Source organism: Microcaecilia unicolor, chromosome 2, assembly GCF_901765095.1.
Source record: "Microcaecilia unicolor chromosome 2, aMicUni1.1, whole genome shotgun sequence".
NCBI classification, from domain to species: Eukaryota; Metazoa; Chordata; class Amphibia; order Gymnophiona; family Siphonopidae; genus Microcaecilia; species Microcaecilia unicolor.
In genome coordinates this window covers 26034402-26059907 of record NC_044032.1, presented here as the reverse complement: position 1 = coordinate 26059907, position 25506 = coordinate 26034402, and the positions used below count along the sequence as shown (strand labels likewise).

Here is a 25506-nt window from a genome sequence, read left to right as displayed (position 1 = left end):
TTGTGCTTTAGCCTCTCTCTCGACTCAGCCGCCGGATTTTTCGACCGCGTTTACGCGGATCGTCGTTTTGGCCTATCTGGCTTCCTTTTATTATTTTACTTCTTTCTGTTAAAAAAAAAAAAAAAAAGACTTTGCGCGTGTGGAGCACGCGCTCCTCCTTTTCCCTCGCTTTCCAGCGGGGACGCCTCGTTGCGGCCTAGTAGCCGCTCGGTCGGTTTCAATTTTCGTGGTGTGATTTTAGCCACCATTGCCGACTTTGACTTCGCCGACGCGATTTTTCCGTCGATGTCCTCGAAGGTCCCGAGTGGATTTAAGAAGTGTGGTCGCTGCGGCCGGCCGATCTCGCAGACCGACACCCACGCTTGGTGCCTCCAGTGCCTCGGGCCGGAGCACAACCTCAAGTCGTGTGCTTTGTGTCTCGGTCTCCGGAAACGGACTCAGGTTGCGAGGCAAGTTCTGCAGGACCGTCTTTTTGGAACTTGCGCCGGCCCCTCGACGTCGACCTCGACGGCATCGGTATCGAAGGCCGGTTCTTCGGTACCGGTATCGATGCCCGAGACATCGGCACCGATGGCAGCGACCCCAGGAGAACAGGTCCCGTCGGCCCGCCGGTCCGCCGGCGAGAGTGGGGTAGAGAGACCGCGTGGGCAATCGGCCCCGGTTACTCCCTCAACTCGTGAGCCACGGGACCGAACCCTGTCGGACCCGGTACCTCGAGACCGAGGGGGATCGACCTCCTCCTCCTCCATGCCCTCCGGCCCGGGTGACGTGCACCGAAAGAAGGATAAGAAGCGCCGTCACCGGGAGCCCTCGGTGCACCCCGAAGAGGAGTCGACGCCGAAGCGTCATCATCGAGAGGAGAGGTCTCCGTCGGTTGTGGAGGTACCGACGCGTCGGGGTTCCGGCACCTCGGTGCCGTCTCCTGGGCCCCAGCAGCTTCCGGCACCGACACCCTTACCGGCCCCCCCCGCCTTTCTCGGCAGCGGGCCTGGACGAGTGCCTCAGAGCCATCCTTCCGGGGATCCTGGAAGGGCTGATGCGCCAGGCTGTGCCGGCCCCGGGGGTGCTTGCGCCCCCGGCGCCGATGACTGTGGCGCCGGCGAGCTCTAGCCCGGCGCCGGGGCTGTCGACACCGCCGCCGCTTGCGGTGCCGGTCTCGACTGCCACGCAGGTGGAGTCCCCGTCGACGTCGATGGAGGGAGCTCCGTCCCCGCCGGCGCGGGAGTCCACCGCTCGACGACACCGAGACCTTGGTGCCTCGACGTCGAGCCGGGCCCGGTACCGGACTCAGCTACATGAGCTAATGTCCGATACCGAGGATGAGGACTCGTGGGGGGAAGAGGAGGACCCGAGATATTTCTCCTCAGAGGAGTCTACGGGCCTTCCCTCGGACCCCACGCCGTCACCGGAGAGGAAGCTCTCACCTCCTGAGAGTCTCTCCTTTGCCTCCTTTGTGCGGGATATGTCTATAAGCATTCCCTTTCCCGTGGTCTCTGTGGAAGAGCCGAGGGCCGAGATGCTCGAGGCCCTCGACTATCCATCACCACCTAGAGAGTCCTCCACGGTACCGCTGCACAATGTCCTGAAGGAGACGCTGCTTCGGAACTGGGTGCGACCACTAACTAACCCCACCATTCCAAAGAAAGCAGAGTCCCAGTACAGGATCCACTCTGACCCAGAGCTCATGCGGCCCCAATTGCCCCATGACTCAGCGGTCGTGGATTCTGCTCTCAAGAGGGCACGGAGTTCGAGGGATACCGCCTCGGCGCCCCCGGGGCGGGAGGCTCGCACTCTGGACTCATTTGGGAGGAAGGCCTACCAATCCTCCATGCTCGTGACCCGCATCCAATCTTACCTGCTCTATATGAGCATTCACATGCGGACCAATGTGCAACAGCTGGCGGACCTGGTCGATAAGCTCCCGCCGGAGCAGTCCAGGCCTTATCAGGAGGTGGTCAGGCAGCTGAAGGCGTGCAGAAAGTTCCTGTCCAGGGGGATTTTTGACACCTGTGACGTGGCATCTCGTGCTGCGGCCCAAGGTATAGTGATGCGCAGGCTCTCATGGCTGCGTGCCTCTGACCTGGACAACCGCACCCAGCAGAGACTGGCTGACGTCCCTTGCCGGGGGGATAATATTTTTGGCGAGAAGGTCGAGCAGATGGTTGACCAACTGCATCAGCGGGAAACCGCTCTCGACAAGCTCTCCCACCGGGCGCCTTCAGCACCCGCCCCCACGGGCGGGCGTTTTTCCCGGGCCCGGCAGGCTGCACCCTATTCTTTTGCAAAGCGTAGGTACAACCAGCCGGCCCGAAGGCCTCGTCAGGCACAGGGACAGCCCCAGCGCGCTCGTTCTCGTCAACAGCGTGCGCCTAAGCAGCCCCCTGCGCCTCCACAGCAAAAGCCGGGGACGGGCTTTTGACTGGATCCATGGGAACATAGCCGCCCTACAAGTGTCCGTACCGGACGATCTACCGGTCGGAGGGAGGTTAAAATTCTTTCACCAAAGGTGGCCTCTCATAACCTCCGACCAGTGGGTTCTCCAAATAGTGCGGTGCGGATACGCCCTGAATTTGACCTCCCTGCCTCCAAATTGTCCTCCGGGAGCTCAGTCTTTCAGCTCCCATCACAAGCAGGTACTTGCAGAGGAACTCTCCGCCCTTCTCAGCGCCAATGCGGTCGAGCCCGTACCACCCGGGCAGGAAGGGCAGGGATTCTATTCCAGGTACTTCCTTGTGGAAAAGAAAACAGGGGGGATGCGTCCCATCCTAGACCTGAGAGGCCTGAACAAATTCCTGGTCAAAGAAAAGTTCAGGATGCTTTCCTTGGGCACCCTTCTGCCAACGATTCAGAAAAACGATTGGCTATGTTCCCTGGATTTAAAGGACGCATACACGCACATCCCGATACTGCCAGCCCACAGACAGTATCTCAGATTCCGCCTGGGCGCACGGCACTTTCAGTATTGTGTGCTGCCCTTTGGGCTCGCCTCTGCCCCACGAGTGTTTACAAAGTGCCTCGTGGTGGTAGCGGCCTACCTACGCAAGCTGGGAGTGCACGTGTTCCCATATCTCGACGATTGGCTGGTCAAGAACACCTCGGAGGCAGGAGCCCTCCGGTCCATGCAGTGCACTATTCAACTTCTGGAGCTGCTGGGGTTTGTGATAAATTACCCAAAGTCCCATCTCCAGCCAACTCAGTCTCTGGAATTCATAGGAGCGCTGCTGAATTCCCAGACGGCTCAGGCCTACCTTCCCGAAGCGAGGGCCACCAATCTCTTGACCCTGGCCTCGCAGACCAGAGCGTCTCAGCAGATCACAGCTCGGCAGATGTTGAGACTTCTGGGTCATATGGCCTCCACAGTTCATGTGACTCCCATGGCTCGTCTTCACATGAGATCTGCTCAATGGACCCTAGCTTCCCAGTGGTTCCAAGCCACCGGGAATCTAGAAGATGTCATCCGCCTCTCCACCAGTTGCCGCACTTCACTGCTCTGGTGGACCATCCGGACCAATTTGACCCTGGGACGTCCATTCCAAATTCCGCAGCCCATGAAAGTGCTGACGACGGACGCATCTCGCCTGGGGTGGGGAGCCCATGTCGATGGGCTTCACACTCAGGGTCTGTGGTCCCTCCAGGAAAAGGATCTGCAGATCAACCTCCTGGAGCTCCGAGCGATCTGGAACGCACTGAAGGCCTTCAGAGATCGGCTGTCCTGCCAAATTATCCAAATTCGGACAGACAATCAGGTTGCAATGTATTACGTCAACAAGCAGGGGGGCACCGGATCTCGCCCCCTGTGCCAGGAGGCCGTCGGGATGTGGCGTTGGGCGTGTCGGTTCGGCATGCTCCTCCAAGCCACGTACCTGGCAGGCGTAAACAACAGTCTGGCCGACAGACTGAGCAGAGTCATGCAACCGCACGAGTGGTCGCTCCATGCCAGAGTGGTACGCAAGATCTTCCGAGCGTGGGGCACCCCCTCGGTGGACCTTTTCGCCTCTCAGACCAACCACAAGCTGCCTCTGTTCTGTTCCAGACTTCAGGCACACGGCAGGCTAGCGTCGGATGCCTTTCTCCTCCATTGGGGGACCGGCCTCCTGTATGCTTATCCTCCCATACCTTTGGTGGGGAAGACCTTACTGAAGCTCAAGCAAGACCGCGGCACCATGATTCTGATCGCGCCCTTTTGGCCCCGTCAGATCTGGTTCCCTCTTCTTCTGGAGTTGTCCTCCGAAGAACCGTGGAGATTGGAGTGTTTTCCGACTCTCATTTCGCAGAACGACGGAGCGTTGCTGCACCCCAACCTTCAGTCCCTGGCTCTCACGGCCTGGATGTTGAGGGCGTAGACTTCACTGCGTTGGGTCTGTCTGAGGGTGTCTCCCGGGTCTTGCTTGCCTCTAGGAAGGATTCCACTAAAAAGAGTTATTTTTTCAAGTGGAGGAGGTTTGTCGTGTGGGGTGAGAGCATGGCCCTAGAACCTCGTTCTTGCCCTGCACAGAACCTGCTTGAATACCTTCTGCACTTATCGGAGTCTGGCCTCAAGACCAACTCAGTAAGGAATCACCTTAGTGCGATTAGTGCTTACCATTACCGTGTGGAGGGTAAAGCCATCTCTGGAGAGCCTTTAGTCGTTCGATTCATGAGAGGCTTGCTTTTGTCAAAGCCCCCTATCAAGCCTCCTGCTGTGTCATGGGATCTCAACGTCGTCCTCACCCAGCTGATGAAACCTCCTTTTGAGCCACTGAATACCTGCCATCTGAAGTATTTGACCTGGAAGGTCATTTTCTTGGTGGCAGTTACTTCAGCTCGTAGGGTCAGTGAGCTTCAAGCCCTGGTAGCTCATGCTCCATATACCAAATTTCATCACAACAGAGTAGTGCTCCGCACCCACCCAAAGTTCCTGCCAAAGGTGGTGTCGGAGTTCCATCTTAACCAGTCAATTGTCTTGCCAACATTCTTCCCCAGGCCGCATACCCGCCCTGCTGAACGTCAGTTGCACACATTGGACTGCAAGAGAGCATTGGCCTTCTACTTGGAGCGGACACAGTCCAACAGACAGTCCGCCCAATTGTTTATTTCTTTCGACCCTAACAGGCTAGGGGTCGCTGTCGGGAAACGCACCATCTCTAATTGGCTAGCAGATTGCATTTCCTTCACTTACGCCCAGGCTGGGCTGACTCTTGAGGGTCATGTCACGGCTCATAGTGTTAGAGCCATGGCAGCGTCAGTGGCCCACTTGAAGTCAGCCACTATTGAAGAGATCTGCAAGGCTGCGACGTGGTCATCTGTCCACACATTCACATCACATTACTGCCTCCAGCAGGATACCCGACGCGACAGTCGGTTCGGGCAGTCGGTGCTGCAGAATCTGTTTGGGGTTTAAATCCAACTCCACCCTCCAGGACCCGAATTTATTCTGGTCAGGCTGCACTCTCAGTTAGTTGTTCTTCGTAGGTCAATTTCCTGTTGTACCCTCGCCGTTGCGAGGTTCAATTGACCTGGGTTCTTGTTTTGAGTGAGCCTGAGAGCTAGGGATACCCCAGTCGTGAGAACAAGCAGCCTGCTTGTCCTCGGAGAAAGGGTATGATACATACCTGTAGCAGTTGTTCTCCGAGGACAGCAGGCTGATTGTTCTCACCTACCCTCCCTCCTCCCCTTTGGAGTTGTGTGTTTTCATATTTTGCTAGTTATTCAACTGGCGGGAGCGGTCGCGCACGGGCGGGAAGACGGCCGCGCATGCGCGGTGGGCGTGCCCTGCGTGCCGACCGTCCCGCGAAGCTTTTTTCCGGTTGGTGGGGGCTGCCGCGGACGTCAACCCAGTCGTGAGAACAATCAGCCTGCTGTCCTCGGAGAACAACTGCTACAGGTATGTATCATACCCTTTCTCCGTGGACAGCAGGAGAATGTTGCCACACAACCCTGCCCCCTACCCTGAGCGTCAGGATATAATGCCATATGAACATAAGAATCGCCATACTGGTTGTTATTATTATTATTATTATTGTTACATTTGTACCCCACATTTTCCCACCTATTTGCAGGCTCAATGTGGCTTACAGAGTGTTGTTATGACAGAGTCATGACAGGATATTGCATACAATCAAAAGTAAGCAGAAGATGGATGAGGAGTTAGAGAAGATGGTGTTAGAATAGGATAGTTTAGGAGGTGATTTGTGTCTTTAAGGGGTCTTTTTGTAGGCTCTATTAAAGAGATGTGTCTTTAGAGATTTGTGAAAGTTGCTTAGATTATCCATAGTTTTTAGGGCTGGGGGTAACCCATTCCATATCTGTGTACTTCTGTAGGAGAAGGTAGTGGCGTATGCCTGCTTATATTTAAGTCCTTTACAACTGGGGAAGTTCAGATTGAGGAATTTGCGGGCTCAGTCCAATTAAAATTTGCGGGTTCAGTCCAATGGTCCATCTAGCCCAGTATCCTGCTTCCAACAGTGGCCCATCCAGGTCACCATTACCTGGTAGAATCCCAAATAATTGCAACATTCCATGCTACCAATCCCAGGACAAGCAATGGCTTTCCTCATGTCCATCTCAATTGCAGATTTATGGACTTTTCCTCTAGGAACTTGTCCAAACCTTTTCGAAACCCAGATACGCTAATTGCTGTTACCACATCTTCCGGCAACAAGTTCCGGAGCTTAACTATTCTTTGAGTGAAAAACTATTTCCTCCTATTTGTTTTAAAAGTATTTCCGTGTAATTTCATTGAGTGTACAGTATTATTTTCAAGATTAAAATTTATCAGTTGGTAGAAGCATTTAACCATTCGTGACGTTTTGGACATGATAGCTGTGATTCTTGTGCTATCCATGCTCCATTGTGCATTTGTCTTCCAAGGATTCCAAATGTTTATTTATTTATTTGTTACATTTGTATCCCACATTTTCCCACCTATTTGTAGTCTCAATGTGGCTTACATAGTACCGGAGAGGCATTTGCAGACTCCGGTGTAAACAAATACAAAGTGATGTGGTAAGATAAAGTTCATGTGGCACAGCCACATTAGGGAATCGTAGAACGGAAGAGTTGTGTTATGTCCATTACGTACTTTAGTTTTGTTGTGTTGCAGAGATCAGGCATTTATGGTGGCTTCGTAGGGTATGCCTTTTGAAACAGGTTAGTTTTTATTTTTTTCTGGAAGTTTAGGTGGTCATATGTGGTTTTCAAGGCTTTTGGTAAAGCGTTCCACAGTTGTGTGCCTATGTATGAGAAATTGGATGTGTAAGTTGATTTGTATTTGAGTTTATCAAGACAAGTCTATCATTTAGTCAGTGGCGTTCCTAGGGGGGGCGGTGGGTGCGGTCCGCCCCGGGTGCACGCCGCTGGAGGGGGGTGCCGCTCGTGCCTGTCCTCCGTTCCATGCTTCTTCTCTGCCCCGGAACAGGTTACAGGCAGAGAAGAAGCATGGAACGAACGGAGGACAGGCGCGCGCGGCACCCCCCCAGCGGCGTGCACCCGGGGGGGTTCCTTCGCGGGGGGTGTCGCGCTGCATCTGGGGGGCGCTGCACCGGCGATCCACCCCGGGTGTCAGCCCCCCTAGGAACGCCACTGTATTTAGTTAAAATTAAATCGGGAATTGTGATTGATAAGAATATTTTTGAAGCATTATTTAAGACGTGCATTTCATAAATAATAACATAAGGAAATTTTTTTAACACACCGTTCCAGCATTTCAGTTAGTTCTTTATTTTTGTTACTGACTTTGATTCTACTGTTCCATGCATCCACCACCCTTTCTCTGAAGCAATGGATTTCCAGTATTTCATTTCAGCACTTATACGAACATTGTCTTGGCTTCCCTGCCTTCCCTTTTCATCTCTTCCACTGGCTAGTTCTGTCCATTCGTATTTGAAAGGCTGTGGGAAATTGTTGGCTAGTGTCAAATGGCCTCTAGGGATTTCAGTGCAGTCTGTCACTAAATTTATTGCCTCTTCCTTTCATCCATGCACATTTATAAAACGCTAGCTGCATTTGTCAGCACAGTGTACTGTGGTTCAATACAGGAGGACAGGAAGTAAAATCCATCATCGGGACAGTGGAAGCTTGAAAGTGAAAGATATTTCACATCATAAAGGGCATCTTGGTATTAAATCAGTCTGCACTTGCAGTCTGGTATTGATTGAATCCTTTGTTCCAAGCTAGAAATTTTTCGCTTTGCTCTTTTTTTTTTCTTTCTTTTTTTTTTTAATTGGCTTTGACCCTTGCTGAGTACCTGGTTACATTACTGAAACCTTAATGCATAATGGTGGTGTTATTTATTCTGTGGAGCTTATGATTAGAAGCACTGTATCAGAAGTCCTCTATTTATGTACAAATTAGGTTTAAAGAAGCAGCAGTAATTCAGGCTTCCTCACACTTCCTGCTAGATTCAAAAAGGAATTTATTTATTTTACTGTGCTTATATCCCACAATTTCCCACCTCTGGCAGGCTCAATGTGGCTTACAACAATTGAATGTAACAAAAGAGAGGGAACAAAGTACAAACTAAAGTCCAAACAAAAAAAACAGCACCACGGGCCTTTAAAAATGGAACACAGTTCTTTAATGAATGAGCCTTGACAAAAAGACCCGACACGGGCCGTGTTTCGGTGACTAGCACCTGCGTCAGGGGTCACAGTGATGACGTGGAAAAGCTTTTCATCCATTTTGATACAGAAAGTGAAAGTGCCTTGGTGCTTTGTAGCTTTTACTACATGAGACTTGGGGTAAGGAATAATATATTGTAGAGGAATATATTCGAGTTAGTCCCCAAGTTTTCCACGTCATCACTGTGACCCCTGACGCAGGTGCTAGTCACCGAAACACGGCCCGTGTCGGGTCTTTTTGTCAAGGCTCATTCATTAAAGAACTGTGTTCCATTTTTAAAGGCCCGTGGTGCTGTTTTTTTTGTTTACAACAATTGAATAACAGACAGGGTACAATAAACGGAAAGGGGTAAGCAGGACAGTAAGTTAGAGAAAAATAGATGGGTCAGTCCAGGATTGCAGTGTCAGTCCATACTGGTGGCTTCCTGAGATTAACGAGGGCGAACAGGATCTTTGGGGTAGGCTTGCTCAAATAAGCAGGTCTTAAGCAATTTCCTAAAAGCCAGGTAATCCAGAACCGTTCTCACTGATTTTGGCAGGGTATTCCACAAGTGAGTGCTGACGTAGGAAAAGGTGGAAGCATACATGGTCTTATACTTCAGCCTAGAACAAGTAGGGTAATGGAGGGTTAGGTACGAACGGGCAGTCCTGAGTGAGTTTCTAGGAGGGAGGTGGACAAGGGCGTCCATGTACGCTGGGGCTGCTCCATAAAGTATCTTGTGGACTAGGGTACAGATTTTAAAATGTATACGCTCTTGCACAGGAAGCCAATGTAATTTTGCACGGAGTGGACTGGAACTGGTGAACTTGGAGACACCATAGCGCCTCTCTATAGCTTGTTAATGAGTCCCCATATAGAATATTGTATTAAAATCTGAAGGTCATACTCCAAAATGATCCAAGTCAAAGTGAACTCCACTCTCTCACCGCCTTGGACACCTGTCTGTGGATTACCGCAAGGATCTCCTTTATCTCCAACGCTCTTCAACATTATGATGATTCCTCTTGCTTCTGCATTATCCAAGCATGGCCTTACACCTTTTATCTACGCAGATAATGTAACCATCTCCATCCCTTTTAAGTCTACCCTGTCTGAAATTACTGGCACAATCCAGGCCAGTTTTTCCATTTTGGAATCCTGGGCTAATGCGTTTAAATTTAAACTCAATAAGGATAAAACTCATTGCATTGTTTTTTCTTCCAAACATAACAAGTCTCTCCCTACAGCTCTGGTTACTCCTGACACTACTCTCCCAATCTCGAACAGCTTGAAAATTCTTGGGGTCACGCTGGACAGCCAACTGTCGCTTGATTGTCATGTTAAGCAAATTACGAAGAAAATGTTCTTCTCTTTGTGGAAGCTTAAACGCATCAAACAGCTCCTGCCGAAGGATATTTTTCGAACCCTGATTCACTCTTTGGTCTTAAGTCACATCGACTACTGCAGTGGCATTTTTGCTGGTTGTACACACTATATTCTGAAGAACCTCCAGACGGTTCAAAACACCGCAGCCAGACTGTTTTTTGGTAAGTCTCGCTTTGACAGTGCGCAGCCTCTTCATGTGAAACTTCACTGGCTTCCCATTAAGGACCGTATTGATTTCAAGATCTGTGCCTTAACTCACAAGATCATTTACGGTGAAGCACCTGTGTACATGTGTGGTTTGATCGATTTGCCGTTGAGAAATTCCTTGGTGACATCTCGAACTTACCTTAATCTGCACTATCCTTCATGCAGGAATCTAAAATATAAGACAATCTACGCCTCTTCCTTCTCATTCATCAGTCCGCGAACCTGGAATACTTTGCCGAGACTTTTGAAAGAGTCAACGGATCATCAAACTTTTAAAAAACTGCTTAAAACTCATTTGTTTAACAAAGCCTACCCCAAAGTCAACAATGCTGTTTAACACCCTTATTCTTTTCCCATTTTGTTAGTTTATCCACTCTTTTCCCTTCTGTCAGCTTCTCTTACCTTGCCAATTTTTGCTATTGTATAATGTAATTTTATTGTAACTTTGTTAGTCACATTGAGCCCGCATAAGCTGGGAAAATGTGGGATACAAGTGGACCAATAAATAAATAACATAATATAGATAAGTTAGATTCAGTCCAAGAAAAGGCAAGCAAAATGATGTGTATGAGACTTAGGGGTTCATAATTAAAATGAAAAAAAATGTGCAAAAATTGGCATAAGGGGCAGATGGATAGATGTGTTTCTTATACGAAAACGTTTAAACCATAAAATCAAACACTCCCTCCCCCCGAAAAAAAATATAAGTCCAGTATTCACAGAAAGAAAAATGATTGGAGAGTGAGCATTTGTGTGTGTGTGGGGCGGGGGGGACGTGTCATGGGTGCTGTTACATGATGTACTTTTTATGTGATAACGGATAGTAAAACGATTTCCTCGTGCTGGAAAGAAAAATGTTGTGATTTAGACCTGCTTTAAAAGTGACTAGCTCAAGTCCAAACTTGTCTTTGGACCCATTTGTGATTTTGCTGAGTTGGAGAATGGAGAAGTGGAACTGGTTTGTGAAAAAGAGTAGAGAGTTGTTGAATGATCTGTCACCTTTGTTTGTTTGCCCCAGTCTGAACCCTTTGACTCTCATATTCCTGCCTTGCCTCCTCTGTATCTTATCTCCTCACACCTGCTAGTCCCCCAGCCACACCCATCCCTTTCTTTGTATCTTGCCCCCTTCCCCCACCAAACCCTCACTATCCCCACACCCCCATGGCATTGGTCAGTTCAACTGGCTACCTCCCCCAACTGGCAGAAATCTGGTTGAAGGGCATCTGTTTGTGGGGCCTTTCCTGAGAAGAAAGATTCCCCTGCCAGGTCTTGGGGGCACTCTGGCCCCTCAGGTGATAAGGAGGTGCCCAACAAATGTGTATGAAAAACATCTGCAGACAGCAGTGCCGTAGCGAGGGTGGCTGACACCTGGGGCCGGTCGCCGCTGCGCACCCCCTCCCCCCCGGGTGCAGCACGGCGCCCCCCCTTGGCGCGCACTCTCCCCCCTCCGGAGTGCATTCTTACTTGAATTAGGAAGCGAGGGGCGGGCGAGAGGGCCGATCCGCCCCCGAGTGCACGTCGCTGGGAGCTGCGTTGGCTCCACTGGTTCCCTGCTCTCTCTGCCCTGGAACAGAAAGTAACCTGTTCCGGGGCAGAGGGAGCAGGGAACCAGCGGAGCCGACACCCCCCCCCCAGCGGCGTGCACCTGGGGCGGACCGCCCCACTGCCCCCCCCTTCCTACGCCACTGGCAGGCAGGTACTTGTGATCTGGATTGGCCACTGTTGGAAACTGAACACTGGGCTTGATGAAGCTTTGGTCTATCCTAGTATAGCAACGCTTATGTTCTTATGATACATACTATGGGTCTTTCTGGTTACTGTCTTATTTATCCTACCGGAGCTGCTGAAATGGTCTAGGCAGCTGTGTGTGACATGGCCGGTTTTACTACTACTACTTCTGCTTATCTTTTCTATAGCACTACTAGACATACACAGCGCTGTACACTGGACATAAAGAGACAGTCCCTGCTCAGCAGAGCTTACAATCTAATTAGGACATACAAACAGGACAAATAAGAGAAAAGGGAATTACTAAAGTGGGAATCATAGACGGTCGGTAGCCCAACTGTTTGGGGAGGCTAAAGGGGGCGGAGCTTACCTCCATACGCTCCGTGGCAGCGACGTCAATGAAGAAAAAGACTACAGGCTCGCCGCCAGCTTCTCCCTTCTCTCTGCACACAGTGTCCCGCCTTCTGCGGTGATGCATTTCCTGTTTCCGCGAGAGCGGGACACTGTGTGCAGAGAGAAGGGAGAAGCTGGCGGCGAGCCTGTAGTCTTTTTCTTCATTGACGTTGCTGCCACGGAAATAAAAGATGAAAATGCGCGGGGCGGGAGGGTGGGCTACACCACAAGCGGAAGTCGACGATTGGGCTGGGGAGGCTTAGCCTCCCCAAGCCTCTTATACGGGGCGCCTATGGTGGGAATGATAAAACATGGGCACTGAACACGTGAGAAAGGGTTAGGAGTTAAAAGCAGCATCAAAAAGGTGGACTTTTAGCCTAGATTTGAAGACGGCCAGAGATGGAGCTTGATGTACCAGCTCAGGAAGTCTATTCCAGGCATATGGTGCGGCAAGATAAAAGGAACGGAGTCTGGAGTTAGCAGTGGAGGAGAAGGGTGCAGATGAGAGAGATTTACCCAGTGAACGGAGTTCCCGGGGAGGAGTGTAGGGAGAGATAAGAGTGGAGAGGTACTGAGGAGCTGCAGAATGAATGCACTTGTAAGTCAATAAGAAGAGTTTGAACTGTATGCGGAAACGGAGAGGAAGCCAGTGAAGTGACTTGAGGAGAGGGCTAATATGAGCATAACGACACTGGCGGAATATTAGTCGTGCAGCAGAATTTTGACCAGATTGAAGAGGAGAGAGATGGCTAAGTGTGAGACCTGTGAGAAGCAGGTTGCAATAGTCTAAGCGAGAGGTGATAAGAGTGTGGATAAGGGTTCTGGTAGTGTGCTCAGAAAGGAAAGGACAAATTTTGGTGATATTATAGAGAAAGAAATGACAGGCTTTAACAGTCTGTTGAATATGTGCAGAGAAGGAGAGGAATTGAAGATGAGACCCCCAAGATTACGAGCTGATGAGACAGAATCTCCAATAGTAGCAACATTCCATGTAGAATCTCCAATAGTATCTATTTTATTTTTGTTACATTTGTACCCCGCGCTTTCCCACTCATGGCAGGCTCAATGCGGCTTAAAAAGCCCAAAAGTTATAAAAACGTTATTTATAGCAGTACCAAATAGTGTATTTTACTATTCAACAGAATACGAATAATGAAAAATATTATTTGGCTGAATACGAATAATGGGCATTGAGCTTTAACATAACAACTAATAAAAGAAGCAACGTGTATTGAGTAACATAAGTACATAAGTAATGTCACACTGGGAAAAGACCAAGGGCCCATCGAGGCCAGCATCCTGTCCACGACAGCGGCCAACCCAGGCCAAGGGCACCTGGCAAGCTTCCCAAACGTACAAACATTCTATACATGTTATTCCTGGAATTGTGGATTTTTCCCAAGTCCATTTAGTAGCGGTTTATGGACTTGTCCTTTAGGAAACCGTCTAACCCCTTTTTAAACTCTGCCAAGCTAACCGCCTTCACCACGTTCTCCGGCAACGAATTCCAGAGTTTAATTACACGTTGGGTGAAGAAACATTTTCTCCGATTTGTTTTAAATTTACTACACTGTAGTTTCATCGCATGCCCCCTAGTCCTAGTATTTTTGGAAAGCGTGAACAGACGCTTCACATCCACCTGTTCCACTCCACTCATTATTTTATATACCTCTATCATGTCTCCCCTCAGCCGTCTCTTCTCCAAGCTGAAAAGCCCTAGCCTCCTTACTCTTTCATCATAGGGAAGTCGTCCCATCCCCGCTATCATTTTAGTCGCCCTTCGCTGCAAATTATGAGTAGTTATACAGGATAAAGTTTGAAACAGCATTTTGCATAAAAGTAGTTATTCCTGTCTTCCAAGTTCCTTGTTGCAGGAACTTTTTGAAAAGAAAAGTTTTTAATAATTTCCAAAAGCAGCTGCAATCATATACAGGTCTAACAGCCCTTGGAAGAAGATTCCACCGATTAGTACTTTGAGGACTGTTTAGTATACAGATTGTGTCTGCTCAATGGCTGAAAGTTTCTTTCTTCATTCAAAGACCTCCGTTTATTTACCAATATTTCTAACTCCAGTTTTTATTTCTAATTATCTTTTCTTGTTCTTAAAAACGAACATCCATAGCTTTGCTCAAATATCCATATTCTAGTACTCATAAACAATCCTGAATCCTGCTGCAGTGCAATTTGCCACTTTTTCAAGAAAAGCTCTAGCATATCTGAGGCCAATGGAGGCCATCCATTTCACATTACAGCTTCCTCAGGGACTGTTCGTTCTAACATGGTCGTATTACTTTGCAGCCGCAGCTCTTTCATAAACACCCTGTGGAACAAATCACAAACTGTAATTAGCATTTTAATTTTATAGTGAAAAAGTTATTTTAAGTTTCAAGGATATGGCTCATTGGATTGTAACTAAGGGGTCCTTTTACTAAGCTGTGGTAAAAAGGGCCCTGCGTGAGCCGTTTTTACCATGTTTTTACCATGTGCTGAGGCTCTTTTTACCACAGAGGGTAAAATGGCTGATAAAAGGCATGGCCATGTGGTAATATTGCTCTTACCACATGGCCGTGCGAGGGGGAACACTTACCACCACCCACTGAAGTGGTAACCAGGTAGCGTGCAGCTCTGCACAATTACCGCCGGGTAAACTGCCATGCTAAAAAATACTGTCCTATTTTCCCTAGCGAGGGAAATGGTGTGTGCTAGGGCTGGAACTACCACCGGCACCCACATTAGGCCGGCAGTAGCTCCGGATTGGCATGTGGTAAGCCTCTCCCATCCATCCAGGGTCTGCCCTACCTCTCACTGCCCCTTCTTTTTGGCCTTCAGTTCCAGCCCCATTATCCCACCTGCCCCTAGTTCCAGCCCCAGCCCACATCTCCCTCCTGCCCCTCCTTTTCAGCCCCCAGTTTCAGCCCCACTATCCCACCAGTCCCAGCCCTTTTCTCCCACCAGTCCCGAGCTTGAGCCACCAGCCACTTCTCCCTGTCCTCTTTTCAGCCCCCAGTCCCCAGTTTCAACCCCAGCACTTTTCTCAAACCAGTCCCGAGCTTCAGCCCCAGCCACCTCTTCCTTTCCCCTTTTCAGCCCCCAGTCCTCACAGTTTCAGCCCCTGCCCCTTTTCAGCCCCCAGTTCCAGTACTGCCCCCCTTATCTCACCTACCCTCCTTTTCAGCCCCCAGTTCCAGTCCCCTTCATCCACATGCCTTGCATTAGGGCCCCCCTTTTCAGCCCCAGACCCATTCTCCTACCTGCCCCAAGCATGGCCCCATTCTCAGACCCCAGTTCCAGCTCCAGGCCTCTTCTCCCATCTGAGCCCACCCCACCCAGACCTAGTCCCCTTCTCCCATCTGAGCCCCCCCCCAGACCCAGTCACCTTCTCCCATCTGAGCCCCCCTCCCCGACCCAGTCCCCACCTGCCTACCAAATCCATCGACGGACAGATGACCCTCTTCTCCTGCCACCCAGCCTTAAAAAAAATATGTGAAGCACCTCGCGTCTGCTCTGATGTAAAGGAAGCAAATCGCCTTGTCGCATCGGCCCTTCCCTCACTGTGTTCCACCCTCTGATGTAACTTCCTATTTCCTCAAGGGCGGGACACAGTGAGGGAAGGGCCGATGCGACGAAGCGATTTGCTTCCTTTGCAGCAGAGCAGATGCGAGGCGCTTCATAGTTTTTTTTTTAAGGCTAGGTGGCAGAAGAAGAGGGTCGTCTGTCCGTCGACGGAGCTGGTAGACAGGTGGGGACTGTGGCACCAGCAGAACACCCCCCACCTACTGACACCCGGGACGGACCGACCCCACCGCCCCGCCCTTGGTACGCCACTAGATCAAAGGATGTTGGCTGGGCGGGCCTGGAGGGAAAGTGGCTGGGCCTGGGCCTGTCCAGGCCCACCCATGGCTACGCCCTACAAAACAAGAAATTTTTCAAAGTCCAAACAGTGTAGAAGGGTTGGTTGAGAGGAGTCAGTGTCTAGCAGCTCACTCTCTTTCTCCCCAATGCATTTGGTGTGGTCAGACTGCCAAATAAAAGAATTGTTTCCTTATTTGGTGGTTTGGAACTTTTCCTTGGTAAAATCCCAGGATGTGTTACATGAAGTCAGATGCCTCCATGGTAGCACTGGAGGCAGGAGCAAGTGGATTTAAGTGGGGATAGGGGCTTGGGTTAGGGGAGGGAGGGAGGGAGGCCACTAGATACCAGGGAATTCTTTTTTTTTGTAAGTCAAGGAGAAGGGTGAGTTGGGTGGAGAGGAGGATGGAGGCCACTAGACTTTTCAGTGGCGTAGCCATAGGTGGGCCTGGGTGGGCCGAGGCCCACCTAGTTAGGGCTCAGGCCCACCCAAACAGTAGCACATGTTTAGCGGTAGCTGTTGGGAATCCCAAGCTCCGCAAGCTGAAGACTTCCCCGATGGTAACAAAAACGCTGCTCTCCACAATACTGGAACCTGCACATACTCTGTTTTCAGCGCATGCCTGCTGCAGACTGCTAAGGTGGAGGGAAGCATTTTCCCGCCAGCTGAGATATTTTTTTGGTATGTGTGGGGGAGGGAGAACACTTGTTGCCCACCCACTTCTTGCCTAGGCCCACCCAAAATCTGCTGTCTGGCTACGCCCATGAGACTTTCATCAACTTTTATTTTTAATTTCGGGTTAGGGGTCAAGGAAAGGAAGTTGGGCCGATGTAGAAAGTGACCATCAGAGGAGAGGGCAGGGGAGTTGGCGGGGAGGGGCCACTAGAGTACTAGAGATTTTGCTAGTTATTGCTTACACATTGACAGGAATGGGGATATTTTACAATGAGCTGCAGATTACTGCTGTGATTTGAATGTGGCTGTAATTTGCAAACTAATTGCTTACAGCATGCCATAGTATTTTTTGTGTTTGTTTGCTAATTTCACAGTAAAATCCGCATGCGAGCTGGCTGTACCATGTGGCTTTCTGCATTGGCACCTCTGTGTGTATGCATATGTTTCTTGTAGTGAATATTTTTGCCCAGTAATCAAATGTGGCCCGTAGTGTTAACATATTTCTTTAAGACTTCTAATTGCAAAAAGAATTGTTTGAAATAAAATGAATGTTCTCTCTAACAAAGCCTTTTTTTTAAATATTTCTTTTCAAGGTCCATGTGTTTGACCTAAGTATTAATAAATATGAAGCCATCTGCGTACAGGCTGTTGTGGCCAAGAAGAAGACCAAGCCTACCCATCTGGAGTTTAACCCTATCTATCCCATAATCATCATTGGAGATGATCGAGGTCAAGTCACCAGCTTGAAGCTTTCACCTAACCTGCGCAAGTTTCCAAAGGTAAGACAGAAGTTACTACTACTACTTATCATTTCTATAGCGCTACTAGACATACAGTACACTTGAAAATGAAGAGACAGTCCCTGCTCGACGGAGCTTACACTCTAATCAGGACAGACAAACAGAACAAATAAGAGATAAGGACAAAGAGTAGCAAGGTTCCGTGCAGAAACCCAAAGAGTAGCAAGATTCCATTCAGAATCCCAAAGAGTAGTAAGATTCCGTGCAGAATCCTAAAGAGTCTCAAGGTTCCGGAATCCCAAAGACTACTACTACTACTTATCATTTCTATAGTGCTACTAGACATATGCAGTGCTGTACACTTGAACATGAAGAGACAGTCCCTGCTCGACAGAGCTTACAATCTAATCAGGACAGACAAACAGGACAAATAACGGATAAGGGAAATACTTAAGGTGGGAATGATAAAGTGCAGTGAGTTCTAGACATGGGTACTAGAACAAACCTTCCTGAAAATAAAGAAAATGTCTTACACTTTGCAGAAAGTTTGTAATAAAACTTGTTTTTCTCCTTTTAACTGAGTACTGAAATGTTAATTGTTTCCTTGATCAATTTATCTTTGAAGCATGAAGAATCCTACTTTTATAGTTGGGTATTTTGCTGAAGGCAGTGATTTCAAATGGCTGTTTATTAGTGGAAATTGCCTTCTCAGCTATCGAGGCTATGTTTCTCAGCATTTTCTGGTCTGCAGTTCTGTGCAGTATTTACATTTTACATTTTCCTTTGAACTTCTGCTCATATGTTGGTAGCCAGGGCTAGCCCTGTGGCTCAGGTGAACGACATATACACCAGTATTTCTCAAGTCCGGTCCTGGAGTACTCCTTGCCAGTCAGATTTTCAGGATATCCACAATGAATATGCATGAAAGAGATTTGCATATAATGGAGGCACTGTATGCAAATCAAGTTCATGCATATTTATTGTTGATATGGTGAAAACCTTACTGGCAAGGAGTACTCCAGGACCGGACTTGGGAAACACTGCTATACACTGCCATTTGGAAGACTAGCATTTGGTTCTCAATTCACACCTCTGCTTCTTAGGCTGGTAAGACTGAGGATGCTACAAGATCACAACGATCACTCAACAGCAACATTCAGGAGGCAATTTTATGAGTCGGCGCATCCATTTCAGTGTGCTGATGCCGAGCGCTGGGCACCAACCCCCTGGATTCTATATAAAGCGCGGCGAGTTGCGTGCATTAAATTGGGTTCGCACCTCAATTAAGTGACAAGCCAATCAGTGATGAGAAGTGGCTGATAAAAACCAATTATCATCACTAATTGGCAACAATTGGAATTTACATGCTTCTTTTTAGGCATATTCTAAAAAGAGGTGCATATAAATTCTAATGCGTGTAGCTGGAAAGGGTGTGCGGGCAGAAATTTACGTGCGTGGTTCTAGAATTCAGGAGAATGCGCCTAGATTTAGGTACGGGTATTTCCACCAGGTTTTCAGAGGCGTAAATGGCCATGCCTAAATGTAGGCGCATTCCCCGGCCCTATGCGCTATTCTATAAACCATACCTAACTGTAGACACAGTTTATAGAATAGCGCTAAGCGTTTTTTTGGACGCGTCTATATTTTAGACGCCATGTACAGAATCTGGCCCCAATTGTATAACAGCACCTGTGTGCCAAGATGAAACTATAAAATAGGGTGTTCCTAAATTTAAGTGCAACCATTTATGCCTTGACAGGGGCAGGTACAAATGGACACACCCAAATGTGCCAAATTTCATGCATAACTGATAGAAATCTGTAAGTTATATGTTTCCCTTGAAGACATGCTTATGGCCCCAACCAATGCTCCATCTGTGTAAATGTCTCCCTGCAATTGTGTGCTATAGCATTTAGGTGCTATCTTGTAGAATAGCGCCTCATGCATGTTAGCACATAACTACCAATTAATGGTGCCTATAATGCGTGTAAGTGGCACACACATCTAGGTATCAGTTTATAGAAATACAGTGCACTCCATTTAAGTGCACGTCGGAAGAGCGCATGCTCTGTTTAACTGCATGCCATACTTCGGTCCTGTTTTTGGCGCATCAATTTCTATGGGGACAAACTTTGGTTTAGCGCACCACTGATAAGTGCAAGATTCGCTTGTATGTATGGTTTAAGACCGCTCCTCTGCAGGAAAGACTCCGCATAAGCGCACGCACGGAATATGGAAGCCGATTGGCACGTGACAAAGGGCCAGTAAATTTTTTTTTCTTTTTTTTTATCATTTATTTATAATTTTTCATTTTACAAGGATCACTTGCAAACAGTAATACAGAGATGACTGTAAATTAATACAATATTAGAAGAAAACAATCTCAACTAGGTAAATGGATTATATACAGTCTTTCTCTTTCTTAGACCACAAAATAAATAGGGAGAGTGAAACAAGACAAGGAGATCAATTAAACAACAGTAAACAAAGAAAATGTGGTATTAACCTGATTATCCCCAGTTATTATTTATCTAAATCATTATTCCACATTGATCATCTGGTTGGCTTCCCCAAACCCAAAACGGTGTATAGTCCATCAACCTCATTGGAAACATACTTATTGTCCAATATTTGTGGAAGTAATACACTTGATTTTGTTTTTTTTTGTCCTTTTAAAACCAGAAAGTATTCAACAAAACAAACATTTGAATCTCCAATCCAATTCCCACTGATTAAAGTAATCCCAGTTTCACAGGCTTCACTCCTTGTGAATTAATATACTAAAAGAAATCATTTCAGAGGAAAAAACATTAGGATTCATACCCGTAACTCTGGGAAAACAACCATCTCGCTATTAATCATCTGTAACAATATTCATTCTGTCCAAATTTTTCTGGTCTATTATCATCCTCAAAATCCCAACCGTTTCCTACTTCAGTTGAACTTCATTTGCTGTATCAATTTTTCACTCTCAAGGGATTCGATCAGACCATCCATGTGGCTCACTAATAAGACCATATTCTGAAGCAAAATTGTTTACTATCACCGTTAGGTCCTGGAACGCCTTCCAGATGATATTCAATGGAACCTCCGTGGGAGCCAAAAACTCCAAGCTGATAGCTCTTACGGGTTTAGGAGTGGCACCGCCGACGCGGGTTCAGCTGTAAACGACTTCTGTTTCAGCATACACTCCTAACTCACTCCTCCACTCCTTTGGACATGGTGGTTAAATGATTTGGGAGGGATGAAGTTGTTTCCAGGTCCAAGAGCGTTGATGCTCCTTCACCGGCGCTAAACAAAGGACTCATCAACCCAGTCATCTGTGGGCAGCTCGTCGTGCAGCGCTCCCACACTTGCTGCACAGAGGACAAAACGCTGATCATCGGCGGCTGATCCCCCCATTGTCCCCTTCCTCTCAGTTAAGGTAACTGCAGGTGCAGAGAGGAAATTTCAAATGAACAAAGACTGAACTTCAGAGGACAGCTGGGCCATTGAGCGTACGAGCTTCAGGTCACCATCTTCCCACTCTCCCTAGTTTGGGACAATCTTTGTCTGGTTTCTCCTCAGAGGCCTGTCTGATATGGGTAACCCAAATCCAAGAAGACAGGAGGAGCCTCCACGGAAAGTCAAAGCAAAACAGCAAAAGTAGAGGCTGACAAATGCGCAAACCAATAGGGAGATAATCTCAAAAAACAGTTTATTCAGAATATTCATATCAATATCAAGGACCCGACACGGTCCGTGTTTCGGCGCCAAAGCTGATCGGTTGGCTGTTCCTTTGTTCTCTCTGAAAGATGATTGTGACCCCTGAGGCAGGCGCTTTGGCGCCGAAACACGGATCGTGTCGGGTCCTTGATATTGATATGAATATTCTGAATAAACTGTTTTTTGAGATTATCTCCCTATTGGTTTGCGCATTTGTCAGCCTCTACTTTTGCTGTTTTGATATGGGTAACCCTTCAGCATAGCCCTCTGAGTCATTGAAACACGGAAGCCCCTCCACCACTTACAAGGTGGTGTCCCTTCGGAGGGGAAGGGGCCAGTAAATTTGAAATCTCATTGGTTAACTGCCACAGGCAGAATAAGCGAAAGAATGTGTTAGAGTGTACACTGGAGTCGTCGTCGTCACGCAACTGTAAGACTTTAACACTGGCTGAACGAATAGAAGTTCTTAAAAAATTAGAAAACAAACAGTCAAGCATCTATTGCTAAAGAATATGGTGTCAATCCCAGTCAAATTTCACGTATCTTGAAGCAGAAAGATCAGCTTCCGGAAGACTGGCAAAACAATACAAATCCACACAGGAAACGAAAACGGGCGAGAAAAGATGATGATGTAGAAGATGCTCTTCTTCGGTGTTTTTTTTTTTTTGGTTACATTTGTACTCTGCACTTTCCCACTCATGGCAGGCTCAATGCAGCAGGCAATGGAGGGTTAAGTGACTTGCCCAGAGTCACAAGGAGCTGCCTGTGCTGGGAATCAAACTCAGTTCCTCAGTTTCCCAGGACCAAAGTCCACCACCCTAACCACTAGGCCACTCCTCCACTGACTCAAGTCAGGAGCAGACAGTTTCCTGTCAGTGGTCCACTGCTTATGGAGAAAGCTAATCAGCTAGCTGAAAGTCTTGGACTAACTGAATTCAAAGCCACTGTTGGATGGTTGGAAAGATGGAAGGAGAGGAACAACATAAAATTCAAGAAACAGCATGGTGAAAAACAAGACGCTGATGACTTTGGTGCTGAAAATTGGGTTGTTTCAGGTCTTTCTACCAACTTGAACGAGTTTGCACCTCATGACATTTTCAGCTCTGACGAAAACGGTCTCTACTGGCGAGCGATTCCTGATGGAACACTTGCATTCAAACAAGCCGAAACTACAGGAAGTAAAACATGGAAGGACCGACTGACGATCCTTCTTTGCTGCAATATGGATGGGAGTGAGAAGTTGGAACCACTCATCATTGGAAAGAGCAAACAACCCCATTGCTTCAAGAATGTTAAGCGACTTCCTTTGTCATACGAGGCTAATGCAAATTCATGGATGACTGGGGAAATTTGGAAGCAGTGGCTAAAGAAGTTAGACACTAGAATGCGAGCATAAAAGCGTCAGATTTTGTTGCTTTGTGATAATTGTGCTACACACAGTGATGATGTCAGGCTGTCTAACGTCAAGGTGGTCTTCCTGCCACCAAACACTACCTCTCTGATCCAACCTATGGATCAGGGCATAATAGCCAATTTCAAACAACATTATCAGGCTCTTGTGCTACGTCATCTGATGAGCATTATGGATGACCAGACTGGCAAGGATAAACGTGCTGTTGAACTGACTCGTAATCTATCACTGTTGGATTCCCTACATATGCAGAAAGAAGCCTGGAATCATGTTACACAGGCAACCATTGTGAACTGCTGCAAGCAGGCAAGCTTTGTTAAGGATGTGGAGAGGGACGAAACAGATGCAGCTGTTGCAAACGCGTCAGATGAACAGGCTATTGACATCCCAGCTGGTGTTACTGAAGAGGGGTTTCATCACTATGTAGCTGTTGATTACGATCTACAAACAGCTGACGGCAACACTGATGTCGAGATATGCGCCTACACGCAGGCAATGGCTGATGATGAAACAGATGATGAAATGAGCAGCGAGGCACATGCTGACGAAATTCAACAACCTCCTGTCACTTTTGCAAGAGCGCTGGAGAGTCTCAACACCATGCGGGCCTATCTGGAGGCCACTGGATGTCAGTGCTATGCCCTTTTTTACCATCTGGCAGACGTAGTCTATGGAACTCACAGACACAAGAGTTTACAGAGGACTATGACTGATTACTTCAAGTAAGCCTAACATCAGTTAACGGAGACTGTATACTGTACGTATAATAAACAGTACTATACATATGTTTATCAGATGTCAAGCTTCTTTGGGTCACAACGGTTAAGTGCATGCTCTGGTTAACTGCATGTATTTCTTTGGTCCCAGACCCTTGTACTTAAGCGAATTGCACTGTTTCTCCTTAGTGGCCATGCTTAGAATTCATGTTAAATTCTTTGGAACTTAGACCTGAAAAGTTGCTCAAATTTGCACACACAATTTAATTAAATAACGAGCTAATTGCCAATAATTGGCTTCTAACAAGTTAATAAAGGGGGTGTGGAAATAAGAGGGTCCTGGGCGGAATGGGGCGTTCCTAACATTTACGTGCATAGATAAGGGGGATACAGTTGGTGCAAATGGCCACGCCTAAAGTTAGGCACAATTCCCGGACATCACTTTAAGCGAGGTTTATACAAAAGTGCTTTTTTCGGCGCCATTTATTTTTGCATCATATATAGAATTAACCCCTTAGTCATCCGGTGAGTTGCTTAAGTCACAGCTGTCCTAATATTTCCCATGAGGTGCTCTTCTTTGTGTAAACCTTCACTAACATGCGGGTAATTTTGCATTAGGATGCTTAAGTGAAAAGTCGAAAAACATGCCTATTTCATAAAGGCAACATGGGTGCCTATGTGCCTTCATAATATGTACCCAGAATAATCCCCACACACATATTGCCACCTGCTCTGAAAAAGGTGTAATTATCTGCATGTGTGCTACACATACGCTTCCCTGTATGGTCAAACTATGCCCCTGGGAAAGTCTCTATGCACATAAAAGTAAACGTGCATTTTCTGTGCACCTGCTTTTTATGCATGTATGCTGTCGTGCAATTTTCTGAAAATCCTTTCCTATATGTAAAACAAGTTTCTGTAACAGGGCGACTACTGTGGGTGCTGTTTTTGGCAGCTATTCTAGGCCTATTCTACAAAGAAAAGTAGACGCCTACTTGTATTTACAGAATACTAGTGTAAATGGCACGAATGCTTGTATGTTATAGTGTTCTATAATTTATGAATATGTAGCCCAGGTCTCGTGGCCCCCACTAGCTCAGATTCCACCTGGGCCAACAAAGCACAATACTTCAACACTCTCTCTCTGTCCTTCAGCTCTTGAATACTCCATTTGCTCTCCACTCAGCTCACAACATATCCAGTCCTCGATTCCACCATTCGAACTTGGAAGTGGGTATAACGGTCCAGAATAGAGATCCAGGGTATTGGGAGCTTCAGAATCACGGGGTGTCACTTCAGTCTGTCCAGAGCACCCTCTCTCACTGTTTTGCCAATGATAACACTGAACTCCGGGAGTTTTATAGAAAGCAACACAACTTTACTTTAACTTCAACTGTCAAACAAGTATGCCAACTCTTCTCCTATTTACAGTTCCATTCAAGATTCGTTAGCAATGCTCTCGGTTCTCTCTACACTCTTCAGATAGGATGTCTGCTGTACATATTTACACCACCTGCTGTCCTTTTACCCATCCTTTTGTGTCAGCAATAAATCCCAAACTGCTTTATTACTCATGACTCCAATCTGTTACTTTCAGGCATAGATCCTTTAGGTCGTCGTTCTTCCAGAAGTGTATCTCGTAGGGTTACACTCCGGCCTTAGATAGGCTCTCCCTGTCCCTGACTTACTTCCAGGCTGGACTCCCCTTGTCCACTTGAAGCTGTCACTTCCTCTCCAGTTGCCTCTCATAAGGGCACCAACTGCTCCTTTAGCCAGCTTGTATTTATTCCATCACTCCAGGATCCCCCAATGGTCCCCAGGGTCCTGGCAGGGATACAGGCAACCAAAGACTTTGTTTACCTCCTTAAACCCAAACTCCACCTATGCTGCCACATGTTCTTTCTTGAACTTTTTCCAATACCACTCCTTCTTAGGCTGGGCTCTCTCCCACCCAGGGACATCCCACCAATCCAGCCCACTATAAGGGACCTCCATCCTACCCAGAGCTTTTGGAAAGGTCTGTCACACATGAACTTAGTCATACCCATTCCATTGGGGTATTACACTCTCCCCCCAGTTAGTGACCCTTGAGGGTAAGGAATTCTATCTCAAGCTTTT

At 47.6% G+C, this 25506-nt stretch overlaps 1 protein-coding gene across 2 annotated transcripts in view; it reads left to right on the top strand.

Moving 5' to 3' along the window:
* Window positions 1-25506, top strand: part of DNAI1 (dynein axonemal intermediate chain 1) — a 524712-nt gene that overhangs the window by 353007 nt on the left and 146199 nt on the right. For both annotated transcript variants that reach the window (XM_030192851.1, XM_030192850.1), the window contains one exon: window positions 17410-17595. In XM_030192851.1, the coding sequence (XP_030048711.1) occupies window positions 17410-17595 (186 nt within the window). The remainder of the gene's footprint in view (window positions 1-17409; window positions 17596-25506) is intronic.